Source organism: Dunckerocampus dactyliophorus, chromosome 18 (genome assembly GCF_027744805.1).
Source record: "Dunckerocampus dactyliophorus isolate RoL2022-P2 chromosome 18, RoL_Ddac_1.1, whole genome shotgun sequence".
In the NCBI taxonomy this organism is placed as follows: domain Eukaryota; kingdom Metazoa; phylum Chordata; class Actinopteri; order Syngnathiformes; family Syngnathidae; genus Dunckerocampus; species Dunckerocampus dactyliophorus.
In genome coordinates this window covers 4,980,910-4,995,629 of record NC_072836.1, presented here as the reverse complement: position 1 = coordinate 4,995,629, position 14,720 = coordinate 4,980,910, and the positions used below count along the sequence as shown (strand labels likewise).

The 14,720-nt window shown below is 43.8% G+C and overlaps 1 protein-coding gene across 1 annotated transcript; it reads right to left on the bottom strand.

The window, feature by feature from the left end:
• Positions 1-337: 337 nt before the first annotated feature.
• tlk2 (tousled-like kinase 2) lies at positions 338-14,339 on the bottom strand. Its single transcript, XM_054759278.1, has 21 exons — positions 13,709-14,339; positions 12,656-12,738; positions 10,555-10,632; positions 10,404-10,473; positions 7,382-7,425; positions 7,158-7,256; positions 5,950-6,051; positions 5,748-5,840; positions 5,545-5,655; positions 5,291-5,427; positions 4,987-5,139; positions 4,827-4,893; positions 4,647-4,744; positions 4,481-4,562; positions 4,318-4,409; positions 4,150-4,239; positions 3,902-4,071; positions 3,260-3,398; positions 2,972-3,083; positions 2,036-2,143; positions 338-1,951 (listed from the first exon to the last, which is right to left on the bottom strand). The coding sequence occupies exons 2-21, from the start codon at positions 12,734-12,736 to the stop codon at positions 1,778-1,780; spliced, it is 2,100 nt and encodes a 699-aa protein (XP_054615253.1). The 5' UTR covers positions 12,737-12,738; positions 13,709-14,339; the 3' UTR covers positions 338-1,777.
• Positions 14,340-14,720: the final 381 nt, after the last annotated feature.

Below are 14,720 nucleotides of genomic sequence, written 5' to 3'. Positions count from 1 at the left end.
ATGCCTGTGCTATTGTTTTTATGACAAATTCACCACATGGTGGCGCTGTCCTTAAACCCCAAGGTTTGACCCTTAGGTACTGACAAGCGCGTGTGTAAAATTTGAGCAAGATTGGTTGGAAAAACATGGCCGCCATGCAACTACTTGCCCATAAGCCGTACACCATTTGTCTAATAATGATTATAAAACTTTGTTTCCCAAAGCATTTGAACCACAACCCACAGGGGGCGCCACTAATTTACAGTAAAGTGTCCTCATTCTCCCCCCCCCCATACACTGCATATAAGCAAAACTATCAGAAACTACATGTGCAATGTTATTTTTTTCCCCAAAATGTTCAGAGACAACCCAGAAGCCAGAAGGGAGGAGGCGCAGCAGCTTGAGAAATATAGAAAACTGTATTTTAAGATCAAATGCACTGGTTTTCACTGAGCTGAAGCTGGGAGTAAATAGTAGTCTGGCATGAACTAATAAACGCTACAAAATGTGCTCGAAAAAATTATATTTTGCAGAGCAGGTCCAGTCCAACTGTATTATTTTTTTGAGGGAAGCCTCGCTGTGCCACACTTTTGGGGAAAAAAAAAAACCCTATAAAAAGCACTTCTAATCTGCTCAAAATAACCACAGTAAACATATAATGCTTCTTATATTTGTGAAGGTGCCCCAAATGAAGTCATTACAGTATTTGTCCATGTTGAAAAATACCTGGAATGAGTAGCAACTTGAATAAAACATGCACACGTCATGTGTGGAGCACTGTCAGGGTCTCTCCTAAATAAAGTTAAGAGACATGAACGATAAAAGGCCAGGGCATGAAACTAGAACAAGCACATCTTTGAAACAATAGTTTTTTAATGGTTTATGTAACGGTCTGCTAAGGCCCAATTCTCCCCCCCAAAAAGTACTAGATGGTAAATCAGTCCCTTGCTTTTTTTCTTCTTAAAATGGCCAAAAATGAATTCAAACATAGCTAAATAAATATGTTTTATGGCAGGGAGGAGGGCGGGTCAATAAAAACAAGCAAGAGTTCTAATTAAAGGCAACTTGACAAAAAAAAAAAAAACAAGTTTTCTCCATAAAAATGGTTAATTCCTGAAAAATGAAGGAGGCGGCAATTGGGAGGGGGGGGCGTTCTTCAGTAGCTTCCAATCCATGACAACCTACAGAAGCATTCTTCAGAGAACTGAGGTGCAACGGCGCCACCACCTGGTTGAGTTAAAAGCTTTGGTCAAGGGGCTGACGGGGAGGAAGGGGCGTGTGTGTTTTATGAGGTGGGGACACTGGTATTTGGGGCTGTAATGCAATAAAACAGGCCTTGCTGTTTGAGCGTGAAGGTGAACGACGTCCACCAGAAGGACTCATGCGTGGGTTTGCGAGCGACAGCGGGGGCCACAAATGCCCCCGCATCACCTCAACAGCAGTCTTGTCCATTGGGCCAAGCTGAAGCACTTCTACGCTTCTTATTTCTTTTCTTTTTTTTTAAGCAGAAGGAAAAAAAACGAACGCTGAAGCCCACCTTGCTTTTCACTGTGAGTCATCCTGGGCTGGGCTTGACCCCCCACCCACACCAACACCTCCCCAGTAGACATGTAAGCTGTAGGGGTGAGGACATCTTTTCCCAATCTCCTCACCCCCTTTTGCTTCTCCATTCAATACTTCCCTCGTGGCAAGATGGGATGCGATTAGGAGGGAGGCGGAAGGTAGGTGAGGTGGGGGGGAAAATAAAGCTCCACCCCCACAATGCCATTCCCGCTATCAAGTCTGGTCTGTGGTAGGCTCAATTGGAGGCGCTGCTGTTGGAGGAGCTGGACGTGGAGGCTACGGCCATGGCCGAGCTGCCCGAGGAGGCCACCGACTTGCGGAAGTGTGGCATGAGGAAGGGGTCGTTGGACAGCTGATGAACGTCAATGCGGTCCTCCTTTCGGTAGACTAAACAGCGTCGTATGAATGCCTGCGGGAGCAAAAACACTTAATAGCATCGGCGCCATGCAAAAAGGGTCTCAAAGTCAAAGAGGATGCAAGACTCATTCCTCACCTTGGCTTCAGGTGTGACGACCGGTTTGGGCGGGAACTGTACGTCTGTGGCCTTCAGGATGGTGTTCTCCTGCAGGATGTCCTGCTGAGACTGGTTATGGCCGAAAGGCTGCACAGCAAACACAAACAAAAGTAAAACAAGTGGTACAAAAAAAAAAAAAAAGGGGTACACAAAGATAGGTCAAGAATTATGGCACTTTTTTTTTTTTTTTTTTTAAATCATTATCATCAATCTTGCAAGATAGAGCTGCATTTTATATTCATTCACCTTGAGTGACTACTGTTTATAACCCAATTGTAAAATACATCGTTATCGTACCATAATTAATACATTCTACAACCAGAAAATGGGCCTTAGACATCACTTTCAGTTTGTTACCAAAATGACTTGCAGCACTTTATTATGCTATTACAAAGAAACTGCTTCATAAAGACCCTCAGCAATTTCCAAAAAGAAAATGTATTATTAATGAGATATATTATTAGATTTACACTAATTAGCTTTTAAGCAAAGCTAAGATGTGGATGTTTTGAACAGGTAGCTTAGCATATTATTGACCTACATTGGATTGATTTGAGCATCTTTAATGCACAAGACCCCGGCCATCTTTCAATTTTTTTGTATGCAGCCCTTAGTGGGGAGAAAAATTGGACACCTCTGAGTTAAACAGTGAATATTTCTCACATTACGTAAATAAGATTTGCTGTCATTGTAGTCAATTTTTGATGGTGACTCCGAGCATTTGGGATAAAAATACATCAACTAAGCATCCATTCTAAATCGGATTATCCTTCCTTATTATGGCTGGATGAATATTTGATGTCATCTACATCTAATTCTGCAGTTCTCAACCCTTTCTATGCATCACATGCCTAGAAAATCTCTAAAATGTTCTTGCATCCCCTGTAAGAGAGAGTGTTGCGTTTCTGCTCTTACCTTGCGGCCGTACAAGCACTGGTAGAAAATGACCCCGACGGACCACACATCCACCTTATTGGAGATTTTGGGTGGTTCTTTTCCGACGACGAAACACTCTGGCGGCAGGTACCTGAGGGAAAAGGGGGTATAAAAATGCTGGGTAAGATTGCAGCAAGGATTAAGTGATGCATTTTGACGTCTCCGCTGAACAAACAGCATAGATGAAATGTCCCATGTCTTGGTGACATTCAGACTACGGCGTGCGTGCTGTCATCATCATCATCATCATCATCATCATCATCTCACCAGTACGTGCCGGCTCCCTGAGACGTCAGCTCCATGCCGTCCACAGAGTTGTAGCTGTCATCATCCATGATCTTGGACAGGCCGAAATCTGTGATCTTGATCTCCCCGCACGCCGTGCCGTTCACCAGTAGGATGTTACCTGAATGGAACCCAAAAGGATTTTATAACAAGTACTACAATTAAATAATCATTTGCCCCCTGCTCATTTTGTTAGTTTACCTCACTTACAAAGACATGAACAGGCTATAGTTTTATGGTTGGTTTATTGCAACAGTGAGAGACAGAATATAAGACAAAGCAAAAAAAATAAGATCAATTTATATTTGATTGAGTGAAATAAGTATTCAGTCTAGCCAGTCTACAGGCGGAAGCTGAAACTTTTGAGTTGCCAAGCAACAGCCTCAAAACCTCCAGAATTTGGTGAGTATCTATAGAGAGGAGTGAACCACAATCTCTTCCCGAGATGTGCGCAATCCTGGTGAAGAAACATCTCACCTGTGTGGTGACCTACAGAGGTTTCTCCATCAAGTAGTAAGCTATGCTTTGCTTTGCGATCCAATGCTTATTTCACACAAATACAAAGCAGTTTATGCCCCACTGCAGTGTCAAATTGAAATAAAATGTGTTTTGTGCGGAACCCACCAGGTTTAAGGTCGTAGTGGATGATAGGCGGTCTGATCTCGTTGAGGTACTTCAGGGCGTTGACTATCTGCATAATGATGGAGCGCCCTTCCTTCTCGGACATCAGTTTGTGCTGCTTCAAGTAGAAGTCCAAGTCGTTGCCCTCGCAGTACTCCAGGACCGTGCAGAACCTGCGGCCAAACCGAGATGAACATTGGCATCGTTTGCATGTGAGCAGATCCAACGTAGGTGAGCTTAGAGTGACTTACGAGTCTGTGTCAAGCGAGAAGTAGTCGTAGAGTTTAACTATTCGCGGGTGGTCCAGCTCTTTGTGGATTCTATATTCTCTGCATGCGTGTCTGAGGCAAACACAAGCGTTGTCACATGACACACTGGAGGTTCATTATTGCTGGTATTGCTGGTCACCAAGTACTCACTTGTGGTAGTTTTCCTTCTTCTCATCCCTCCAGTTTTTGTTAAGCTGGTGGATTTTGACCGCCACATACCTTTGCTCTGTTAAATCAAAGGCCTGAAAAAGGAAGGTTTGTTAGGAGAAACAGACAAACAGAGGTCAAATGATGCTTGTAATCAAGCCCTCACCTTGTAAACTTCACTAAAACCTCCACGTCCGAGTAAATGGAGAAGCAGGTATCGGTCGTTTAGCGTCGGGTGATCTTTGAATCTGCAGGTAGGAAAGCGGTTGAGTGTCACAGCAGCAATGGCGGCCAACATTAAAAAGACATGTTCTGTTATGGAGGAATCCTACTGGGAATTATCCTCGTTGTGGATTCTTTTCAGCTCGCGAATGTGCAGGTTTCGGACTCGCTCCAACCTCTCCAGCTCTGCCTGGATCTCAGCCTCCTCCTGCGAAGGACAACAAACATCTCAACATGCCCTCAACAACACCATCTTTCACAACTAAAAGATAACACGAGTAAAACATCACCTTCTTTAGATGGCCCAGTCTCAGCTTGAATATTTCCTCCTGCTCGTGGTACTCCGCCTGCGATAACCTATGAGAAAACACAGCCAGACTAAGAATAACTTTAAATGCAGGAGAGAAAGAGTGAGAGAACATGGGGGGGGGGGGGGGGGGAACATCCTACGCTTCACTCTCTGTCCCGTTTGCTTTGCTTTTCCGCTTGTTTTGTTCCAGGCTCGGAGGCGGCGTCTGGGCCATGGAGGGCGGCTTGCGCTTGGCTAGCAGTTTGCGCTGCCTCTCAATGTCTTCTCGCTGCGAGTTGATCCGCTCTTGTTGCCTGGAAAGAAGGCACAGGCACAGTTCTTCAGGTTCAAAGTAGAATTTCAAGTCAAGTTCATTTCCATATTCACGCTCAAGAGCAAGAGTTGCTTGTGTTAGTCAAGCACTCATCTGACCTTAACGTAAGAGAGGAATGTGGAGTTCCTTACTTGATGAGGTTTTGGAAGGCGTAGCCGTCCGTCCACTGCTCGGTGAAAGAGGCTCCATGTCTGACTGTGGTGAAGTGGCCCAGCCGTAGCCGATCCTGCATGCTTTTGTCACGACACGCCATTTTCTCCTGTTTGGACTGCAGCGGGACATAAACAGAGCCATCAATCACAGCCATGTTGACCCCTCGAGGACTAAACAAACAAAGCCCAACAAGCGATGCGCCTGATTGGGCGGCTCAAGTCACGGTACATACTTTTTCAATGAGGAGCTTCTTGGACATGGTCACGCACTTATTCAAGCGCTCCTTGTAGCGCTCCAGCATCCTCTGCTGCTCGTCAATCTGCCTCCTCAGGTCGCAGTTAGCCTGAAGCACAGCGTATGCAAAATGAAAGTGAGCTTTCCATGTGTAGACTGAAAAGCAATGTTTCAGGTGGGACACTTCTGTTTGATTAGTACCCGCAACAAATCGTCTATTCGTCCCTCCTTCTTCTCCAGGTCGGAGTTCTTGTTGTTCTCCAATGCGGTTAGTTTCTCTATGGTAAGGTCAGACTACAGGGTAGCGTGAACAAAAACGGTTTTGGTTAAAATGTGTAAAAGGACCAAGCAGTAGCACACTTATCTGGTTTGAGAGACACAAAAGACGGCGATAAAAAGGTACCTGTGTGGCTTTGTGGAGCAAGTGAAGTGAGGCGGGCTTCAGAGAGCACAATGATAGCTCCGTGTTGGCCGAGCCCACCGACGAGGGGCTACCCTGCTGCACCTGGGAAACAGGAAACAGCCGTGCAATGAAAAAAACGTCAAGGGAGGCGAGCACAATTACATACACACATTACATCGGCAGAAAGGACATCCAGTGTATAGCAACTCTGCTCGGGTGTTTTGTTTGTTCTTTGGCAGCCTCAACAAGTGCTTTTAGTAGAAAAGGTGAAAAAAGGTGGAAAGGTGAGAGAAATAAAAAAAAAAAAATTGCGATCTCCATTCACACTAACACGCAATCTAATTTCTAAATACAGTATCTACAATTGTTTTTTACTTAACAAGTTGCACCACAAACGCTGCCATTGTTATTAGCATGAAGGCCAGCACTTACTCCTCATTCTCCGCCAGTGCGGCGACTTTTCTTTGGAATTGTCTTTATTATGTGTATCCATGTATCGTGGAGTGAGTGAGACATGTTTTGACTTGATGGATTATGTTCTATTAAATTCTACTGTCCTTTCAGGACATTTGGAAGTTTCCATAAAGCAGAACAAGGTAATTATAATGATAATGATAATAATGATGATAATAATAAAAAAACGGTGTGATTTATTAAAATGAAAGCACAAGGCCCTGAACATGGTGTGTGTGTGTGTGTGTGTGTATGTGTGAATTTCGATATCAATTCTAAGCAAGAAAATCATGCTGGACATTTTTTGCAGAATTGCGCAGCCCACATAACAGGAAGAAGTTATGTAAAGGCACCGTACGCTTGGTTAATATACCGACTCTTTTACACCATTAAGGTGCTTCACTTCCTTTTACACTTGCCAGTTAAGACTGTTAAAGTGTGACTGAAAACTTTGCCTGTACACTTAAAGGTTGCATGATGGCCAAAGTTACACCTTCAAACATATTTCTTTCTTTTTTCCTTGAAAATTATTATTTATTATGTATGATTATTCCCTATGGCAAAAATAGTTTCCAAATCGGAACTAGGTTGATCGGTGTCCTGCAACAAGTTGTATCCCACCTCAAGGGTGCAAATACGCTAGCGTGGACATAGTAAGACGCATCCACATTCATATGTGCGACCTTCAAAAAAATATCTAGTGTGCAAGAAAAGAACAGCATGAAAAAAAGGGGGAGCGTTAAAGGTGCGCTCACCGTGACAGGAGGGTTGGAGAGCGAGTGTTGAGGGGAAGAGCGGACCACCGGTGGGATCCCCCTTGCAGGGCTGGTACCAGGGCCGCTACCTCCCGCAAACTGACAGTGAAGGAAGCAAGGAGGGAGGGAAAGGAAAGAAGTTGAGTGAGAATGCGGCGATGGTGATGAACGAAGATGAAGAATAAGTGTTCTTATGGTTTCTGTCGACGGCATTTGACACTCACCTCAAAATAGTCGCTAATTTTATGTCCCCTTGTTCCTGCTTTTCCTGGGAGAAAAGTTGCAAGGAGTTAGGATAGAAGGTGCAATGAACATAGAAAGTGAACTTGGTGGCAACATAATGCTTTGGGCTCGCTTTCCTTCTTTGGCAAGACACTTAACACTTTCAAATTGCCCACAATATTGGCCCAAAACCTTCAAACGTCTGCGAGGAAGTGGAAGTTATTTTAAAGCGTAAGTGACTGCCATGGTCTCAGTCTTTCAGCACAATTTAGTGAGTGCGCGCGAGCTACTCTAATTAAAACCTGGGGCCATTAACACCTATACTACTTAAGTGAAGAAAGGACTTCCTGCTCTCAATTACTGAACAACTGGCTGCAATCGCCTAATACATTTAAAATAGCCATAAAAAGACCCCCAAAAACCTATTCACCCGCCTGTCGCTGTGAGCGAGTGTGTGGTGAAGTTGGTCGCTTGTGTTTTTGCCAGTTTTCTATTAATGAAGATTGTCCACAAAAACCAAATTGTCTTTTATCTATTTTATTATCAAAGCTTTGGGAGGGCACTAGTCAAGCAGAGAGGACATTCAATGTTGCTGTCTCCTGGAGAGTGCCCCGAGACAAAGAGGACACACAGGTTTATATCATGAGGATGTAAAGCACATTCACAAGGGCTTTTCATTCAAAACAGACACTTTTTCTCCCTGATAAGGAACAATAAATCAGAGCAACCGCCAGGCACCACTACCTCTGGCTGGCCGAGGTCACTGCGTGACCATGTCGACCTCACAGCAAAGACACTGGCATATTTGAGGGCTGTTGGACTGTTTAGACTAAACTTGGTAAGAGAAAATATTGATTTTAAGATAATAAGATATTTTAAAGAGAAAATAATCATTTTGCTAATCACACTAGCCAGCTAGAAGCTAGCCCGTGTGGTGTGGCAAAGTGTCACTATGTCTGTAATGTAGTTCTTTGGCGTTGTTAATAATAATTATAATAATAACAAGAACAATAATAATTACAACAATGTCGCTATAGCTGGGTTAATATGCACGTCACATTACAGACCCTTTCCAAAAAATTTGAATGTCATGGAAAAGTTGTTTAATTTCCATAATTCCATTCAAAAAGTTAAACTTTCATAGATTATAGATTCAGGGCCCACAATTTAAACAATTTCAAGTGTTTATTTGTTTATTTTTTACATAATTTGGGCTTCCAGCTCATAAAAATCACGAAAACAGGAATTCAAAAAATTAGAATACTGTGAAGAAATCAGCCCAAATTTTGCAGGGCAAGAATGTTTTAAACTGAGTGTCACACACTAATCATCTACTAAACTCAAATCACCTGCACAGGCTTCCCCAGGTGTCATTAAATTGCTTCAGTTTGGTTCAATTGTCTCAGTTGGGTTCAATATGGGGAAGACTGCAGACATGACAACTGGCCAGAAGACCATCATTGATACCCTCCATAGGCTGGGTAAGCCACAAAAGTTCATAGCTAAGGAGGCTGGTTGTTCACAGAGTGCTGTGTCCAAGCATATCAATGGAAAGTCTAGAGGAAGGGCAAAATGTGGCAGGAGAAGATGCACCAGCAAAAGAGATGACTGTGGGCTTCAGGGTTGTGGGTTTGGAGGAAGACGGGTGAGGAACAGAACCCAAGCTGCCTGAGGTCCAGTGTGAAATATCCACAGTCCGTCATGATTTGGGGTGCAATGTCCGGTGCAGGTGTTGGTAAACTCTGCTTTCTTAAATCCAAGGTCACCGCAACAGTCTACCAGAATGTTTTAGAGGACTTCATGATTCCTTCTGCTGAGGATCTGTATGGAGATGCAGATTTCATCTTCCAGCAGGACCTGGCCCCTGCCCATACCGCCAGAAGCACCAAAACCTGGTTTGATGCCCATGCCATCACAGTGCTTGACTGGCCAGCTAACTCACCGGACCTAAACCCCATTGAGAATCTATGGGGTATTCTCAAGAGGAAAATGAGGGGCACCAGACCCAACAACAAAGAAAAGCTGACAGCAAGCATCAAGGAAATCTGGGCTTCCATAACTCCCAGGCAATGCCACAGGCTGATTGCTTCAATGCCACGTGGCATCGAGGCAGTGATTAAGGCAAAGGGATTCCCAACCAAGTATTGAAGATTGACATATCGTTTTCAAAGTACCATATTTTGATTGATTTGATGTGATCCTAATTTCTTTCTTTTTTTCCTGCAAAAACTGAGAAGTAAATGGTGATTTCTTCACAGTATTCAAATTTTTTGAATTCCTGTTTTTGTGGGTTTTATGAGCTGGAAGCCCAAATTACGTAAAAATAAACAAATAAACACTTGAAATCGTTTAAATTGTGGGCCCTGAATCTATAATCTATGAAAGTTCAACTTTTTGAATGGAATTATGGAAATTAAACAACTTTTCCATGACATTCTAATTTTTTGGAAAGGGTCTGTATATGTAAATGGAGCGTTGTTGGTGCTTTTTGGAGTTTTTTTTCCAGAAGGCTTCCCACTGCGTGCATTCTTAGCCTTTAGTCTTTTTAGCTGCTTTTATATATTTAGAACGCACAGAAAAGAGAAAGACGTGTTCAAGGGTTGTTGATGATGGGCAAAATTTTCCAAAAAGTGCAGTTTTCCTTTAAATAAAACTATTATATAAATAAACTCATGCAAACTTTAACACAAACACAAAGAGAAAAATTTGATCCGGCATAAAATTGTAAGTAGTGGTAATGCTTTTCAGTACCTTTTAACTTCTGTAATTTTCTTTTACTACCTTTAACGAGATATGGTCTGTAAAGATGCTGAGCTGTTGAAATACAGTGGTGCGCACGTCATTGTTGGCAACAAACAAAAAAAAACTGTAAACTAAATGTGTTACGCAGGCGTAAGGCTCCCTAAATTCAACATATGGGTCACTGTAATCTCAGCGTGTTTGGAAGTGCACTGGCTGTGAAATGGTTAAGCAGCGAAGAGACAAGCTTTTCATTAAAATGTCTGATGGTTGGCAGGGTCTCACCTTGGCTGCCATCAAAGTGGTCCGCTTTCCGTTTTCGGGCTCTCTGGTCATTGGCCTTTTTCTCCGGAGTCTGTCAGGAGGTGAAGACCCAGTGAAAAACCCGTGGGGAAGGACACTGGGAGACGACTAGATGGAAAAAGCAAAGCCTCACCTCTAGTTCTTTGTCACTGAGAGAGCCGACACTACATAGACTCTGGTTGGACGACTCATTCTGATTTTGGCCTGAGCCCTGCAAAGACAAGTCATGTTATTGTTACTGTTCATTAAACAGCAACAAGTGCAGAATGGATGCGGGAGACAGGCAATGTGGCTGATAGCAAGCACACAATGAGGGAAGCTGCTGCTTGCTTGTTGCCATTAGCGACCTAGCGATGCCTCTTCCCTGGCTGATGCTTGTCAGTCAAACAAATCACATCAAAATTCCACAGGCACTGCCCAATCTGGTGGTGGTGGCGCTGGGAGGGGGCGGTTTTGTCATTCAGAGCACAGAAGAGCACTCTCACTCACTGAACCTTCCCTAAAATGGCTGAACATTACAAGCTGAGGATCTATTCTTCCTCCTCCTCCTCCTCTCACCTTTAAAAAAAAAAAAAGGGTGTCCTTTTTTTTCTGCTTCTCTCATCCCCTTGCTTAAAGCCCTGAGAGGGATTATGGGAAGGGGGGGGGAGTAATTTCATCCCATTTCTTTACATAGAATTAGCAAAAACTTTATTATTATTTAGTGTTCAGAATTTCTGTGAGCAAGATCAAGGTCAAGCTTCTTTGTGACATCAGGCTTTTTCTTCACAGGCATTTGCAGATGCCCCCTCAGCACACAGACACATCCACCCCCAGCATCTCCTGTCATCCAGGGTGGCAGGATGCCGCCATTTTCTCTGCGGCAGCCATGCCATGCTCTGAGCCCTGCCTATGGTTGGCACGCCGCCCACTCCTGGCATCGCCTTCCCAAAGTGTTCCAAGATCACCTTCTGCAAAGATGCCACCGCCGCACGCTGCCGCCGCCTCAATCACACCTGGTGAACAACTATTTCAGCACTTCTCCTTAGCCTCAACCCCTACCCCCTTGTTTTTTTGCCCTCCCATCCCGTCTGTGGCCTTCTTGGCAGGCTTCGCTACTTGTACATGCAGGCACTACATCATCAGCGAGGGGGAGATGTCATATCACACCAGCCAAAACACACACACACACAACACGAGGCACGCTCATCCTCACCAAACAAAGGAACGCTACTAGACTAGAAATGAAACATAAGACAGAAACATACACGTAATGACCAGTTTTCAAAAACATTTAGATCGGCCCTAATCAAATGGCGACCATGGGCCACATTTGGCCCTCAAATGACATCAGAAAAGCCCAGGAGTTCGGTTCAAAACCTGGGAGAGACTAACAGAGCGCTCCTGTTTAATAGAAGATCTTTGACTAGCATTTTTGCACTAGGTCCTATAGGGCACCTGTCATATAGCGCGAATCGGTGACTAGCATTTTTGCACAAGGTCCTAAAAAAACAGCAGAGTACTCCCGTCATAGAGAGCATCTTCGACCTGCATTTTGCTGGTACAGTAGACTCTTAATGCAAGCAGAAGCCTCCCGTTAATTTGAGCATCTTTGATTAGCGTCTTTGCAGTAGGTCCTTAAAAACAGCAGACCGCTCCTGTCGTATAGAGGCTCCTGGACCAGCAATTTTGTGGTAGACTTGTAAAACAAGCAGAGCGCTCCAGAGCATCTTTAACTAGCGTCTTTTCAGTGGGTCCTTAAAAACAGCGGAGCGCTGCTGTCACATAGGAGATTGTTGACCAGCAATTTTGTGGTTGATACTTAAAACAGAAGAGTACTCCTACCAAATAGACAATCTTTGACTAGCACTTTTGTGGTATATCCACAGGGCTCTTGTCAAATCTTGTCAAATTTAACTGCCGTTTTTGCGGTAGGTTGTTAAAAACAGCAGTGTGTTCCTGTCATACAGGGGATGTTTGCAGGGGATATTGAAAACAGAAGTGTGCTTCTGTCATATCCAAGATTTTTGACTTTATAATAGTGCTTCTTTGTCGGTATTTTTTTTACTTTATGACTTAAATCACCTGTGGAAGTAAATGTTTTAAGGTATGGCAGATTCTTGCATTAACATTATACACAAAATAAGAATAATAGAGATGGAAGGCGTCCTGAGCTTTGTGAAAACACGGCCCCCAAAACAAAATGAGTTGAATGACTTGATTTTAGACAACAAGGACTCCACAACAAAACCCACCTTGGCCACGCCGACCCCGGTGAAGCGAGCCTCCAGCAGCTCCTGCCGCCGAGGGTCCAGGCTGTGCAGTTCTTCCATCATGGCTGAGGAGGAGACAAGAGCACACAGATTCATAATAAGGCCAGGCTGTTGCCAGGTCCCGGACCATCAAGTGGGAGTGACGGATCATTATTTCACAAGACATAGGTCGTGATGAGTCACGGCGGGGTAATAATAATCCTTCATCTGAGTCACCAGCCGGCATGGCCGAACATTTCCATGTCTCTCCGTGAATGCTTACTGTAGATACACGAGAATAAAGCCACTAGTAAAGATACTGGCTGTGCAAACATGTAGGCCAGATGTGTGAAGGGGAAATATGGCATCATGTGATGGCACCTACAGTAGACAATATAGGCCCAAGTTGCATGCAGCTGAAGCTACCTATCAAAAGGTCACAGGCCTGCCAAGTCAATGCACATGATTAGATATAAATATGTTTTTTTTTTTTTTTAAGAAGGCGACTGAGCCCTGCTAGCTAAAGCAAAGATGTTTAGGTTACAGCATTTTTATAGGTTTAACTTACATCACCTATGGCTTGCACACATGAAACTGTCTTTGACCAAAGATTTGATCGATTTAAGCGTGAATTCAAGAGTAAAATGTCTCAAAAATGTCGACAAAAAAGAGGCATGTTAACAAATGCAATGATTAACAACCCTGATAAACGAGCTAGCAAAAAAAACTGATGTTAGCATAGCAGCATCAGTGGTAACACTAGCCAGACATGGCATTAAAGTCAAGTTTATCAAGTGTAATTATTGCCATACCTGGTATATATGGAGTTTACCTGGCCGATATCAAATGAACGGGCAGCCAAAGTGTAAATATGTTGAATAAAACAGTTTAATGGCGACACACGAAGCCACCGGCTAGCGTTAGCTCCGTCTGTCATAAAGAAGCATCCTCTTGTGTTGTCCACGACGCTCAATGCAGCAAAGAGCATCTTTTCACCGCAATTGTTGTTTAAATGTTCATTTAATTTTTTCTCGACAGCACAAGGCAGATACTTACTGCTTGTTCCCCGCGCCTGTCGTTGCTGTTTATAATCCGGACAGTGTACCCCGTTGTTTCCCCGGTGCTCGTCAGTCCCTACCGACCGGGGTAGGCCGCATCCACAGCCTCGGGCCTCGCGTGATGGTTGTCGGGGAGGGTGGCGCGCGGTGACCTCAAGTAGACGTTGGAAGATTCCCCCTCGGAGGCCTCGGTAGATGAGGGTATCCCAAACCCGCCTGTTAGTGCTCTTTAGGCGGGGATCCCCTTCACATCCCCGTCTCCGAGCACCATCATGTTGCGATATCGAGTAGCCTCTTTCCCCTCCACACAATGGCGACCCTCCGACTTTTTTCCTCCACCAGGTACAATTGATGTCTTTAAAGCTGGCGTCAGTTAACCCCTCGGTTCTCCTCGCCTGTGCTGGGGATGCTTTTCGGTCCAGGCGATGAAAACAAAGTTGGGCTCTAGTCGTCGTCGTCTTCCTCCTCCTCCTTGTCGTCGTCGTCGCTGCGGGGTGAAGAAAGCAATCTGTCCCCCTCCTGGAAAGTTGTGATGTCCGTTTCAGCTGAATCCGGATCGATTCGGTTCGGATCTCATGTTTTTTTTTGTTTTTGCAATGTAAACAATAATCACTAGAGGTGGGTGAGTGGATCCAAATATCGATACCAAAGTAGTATCGTTATTAGATCGATACTGGCGTGATGAGATTGATATGTTTCAGTTCTCATCTGTTTGCCACAAATATTGTGTTGTTCAAATATATTATTTACGTTGGTATATAGTTTAAAAACCCAAAGGATATGAGTCCATTGTTGATTTTGTTTATTTTGCCCTATTGATTTTATTTTATATATTTGTATGCAATGAAAGGTATACAGTAATTACTGTTGTTACATTTGCATTTATTGTATAAAAATTTTTAAAAATCACAAAATCATTCAATGATCTAAAAAAATGTCTAAGTATCTGTATAGGCGATACTGGCTCTGCATGAACGTGGTATCGAGGTCATACCAAAATGTGTAGTAAC

Coding starts and splice junctions, on each gene's coding strand:
- tlk2 (XM_054759278.1), bottom strand. CDS start 12,736: ATGATGGAAGAACTGCACAGCCTGGACCCTCGGCGGCAGGAGCTGCTG. Junction 7,426..10,403: donor CCACTTTGATGGCAGCCAAG/GTGAGACCCTGC, acceptor CTTTTCTCCCAG/GAAAAGCAGGAACAAGGGGA. Junction 7,257..7,381: donor AAATTAGCGACTATTTTGAG/GTGAGTGTCAAA, acceptor CTTCACTGTCAG/TTTGCGGGAGGTAGCGGCCC.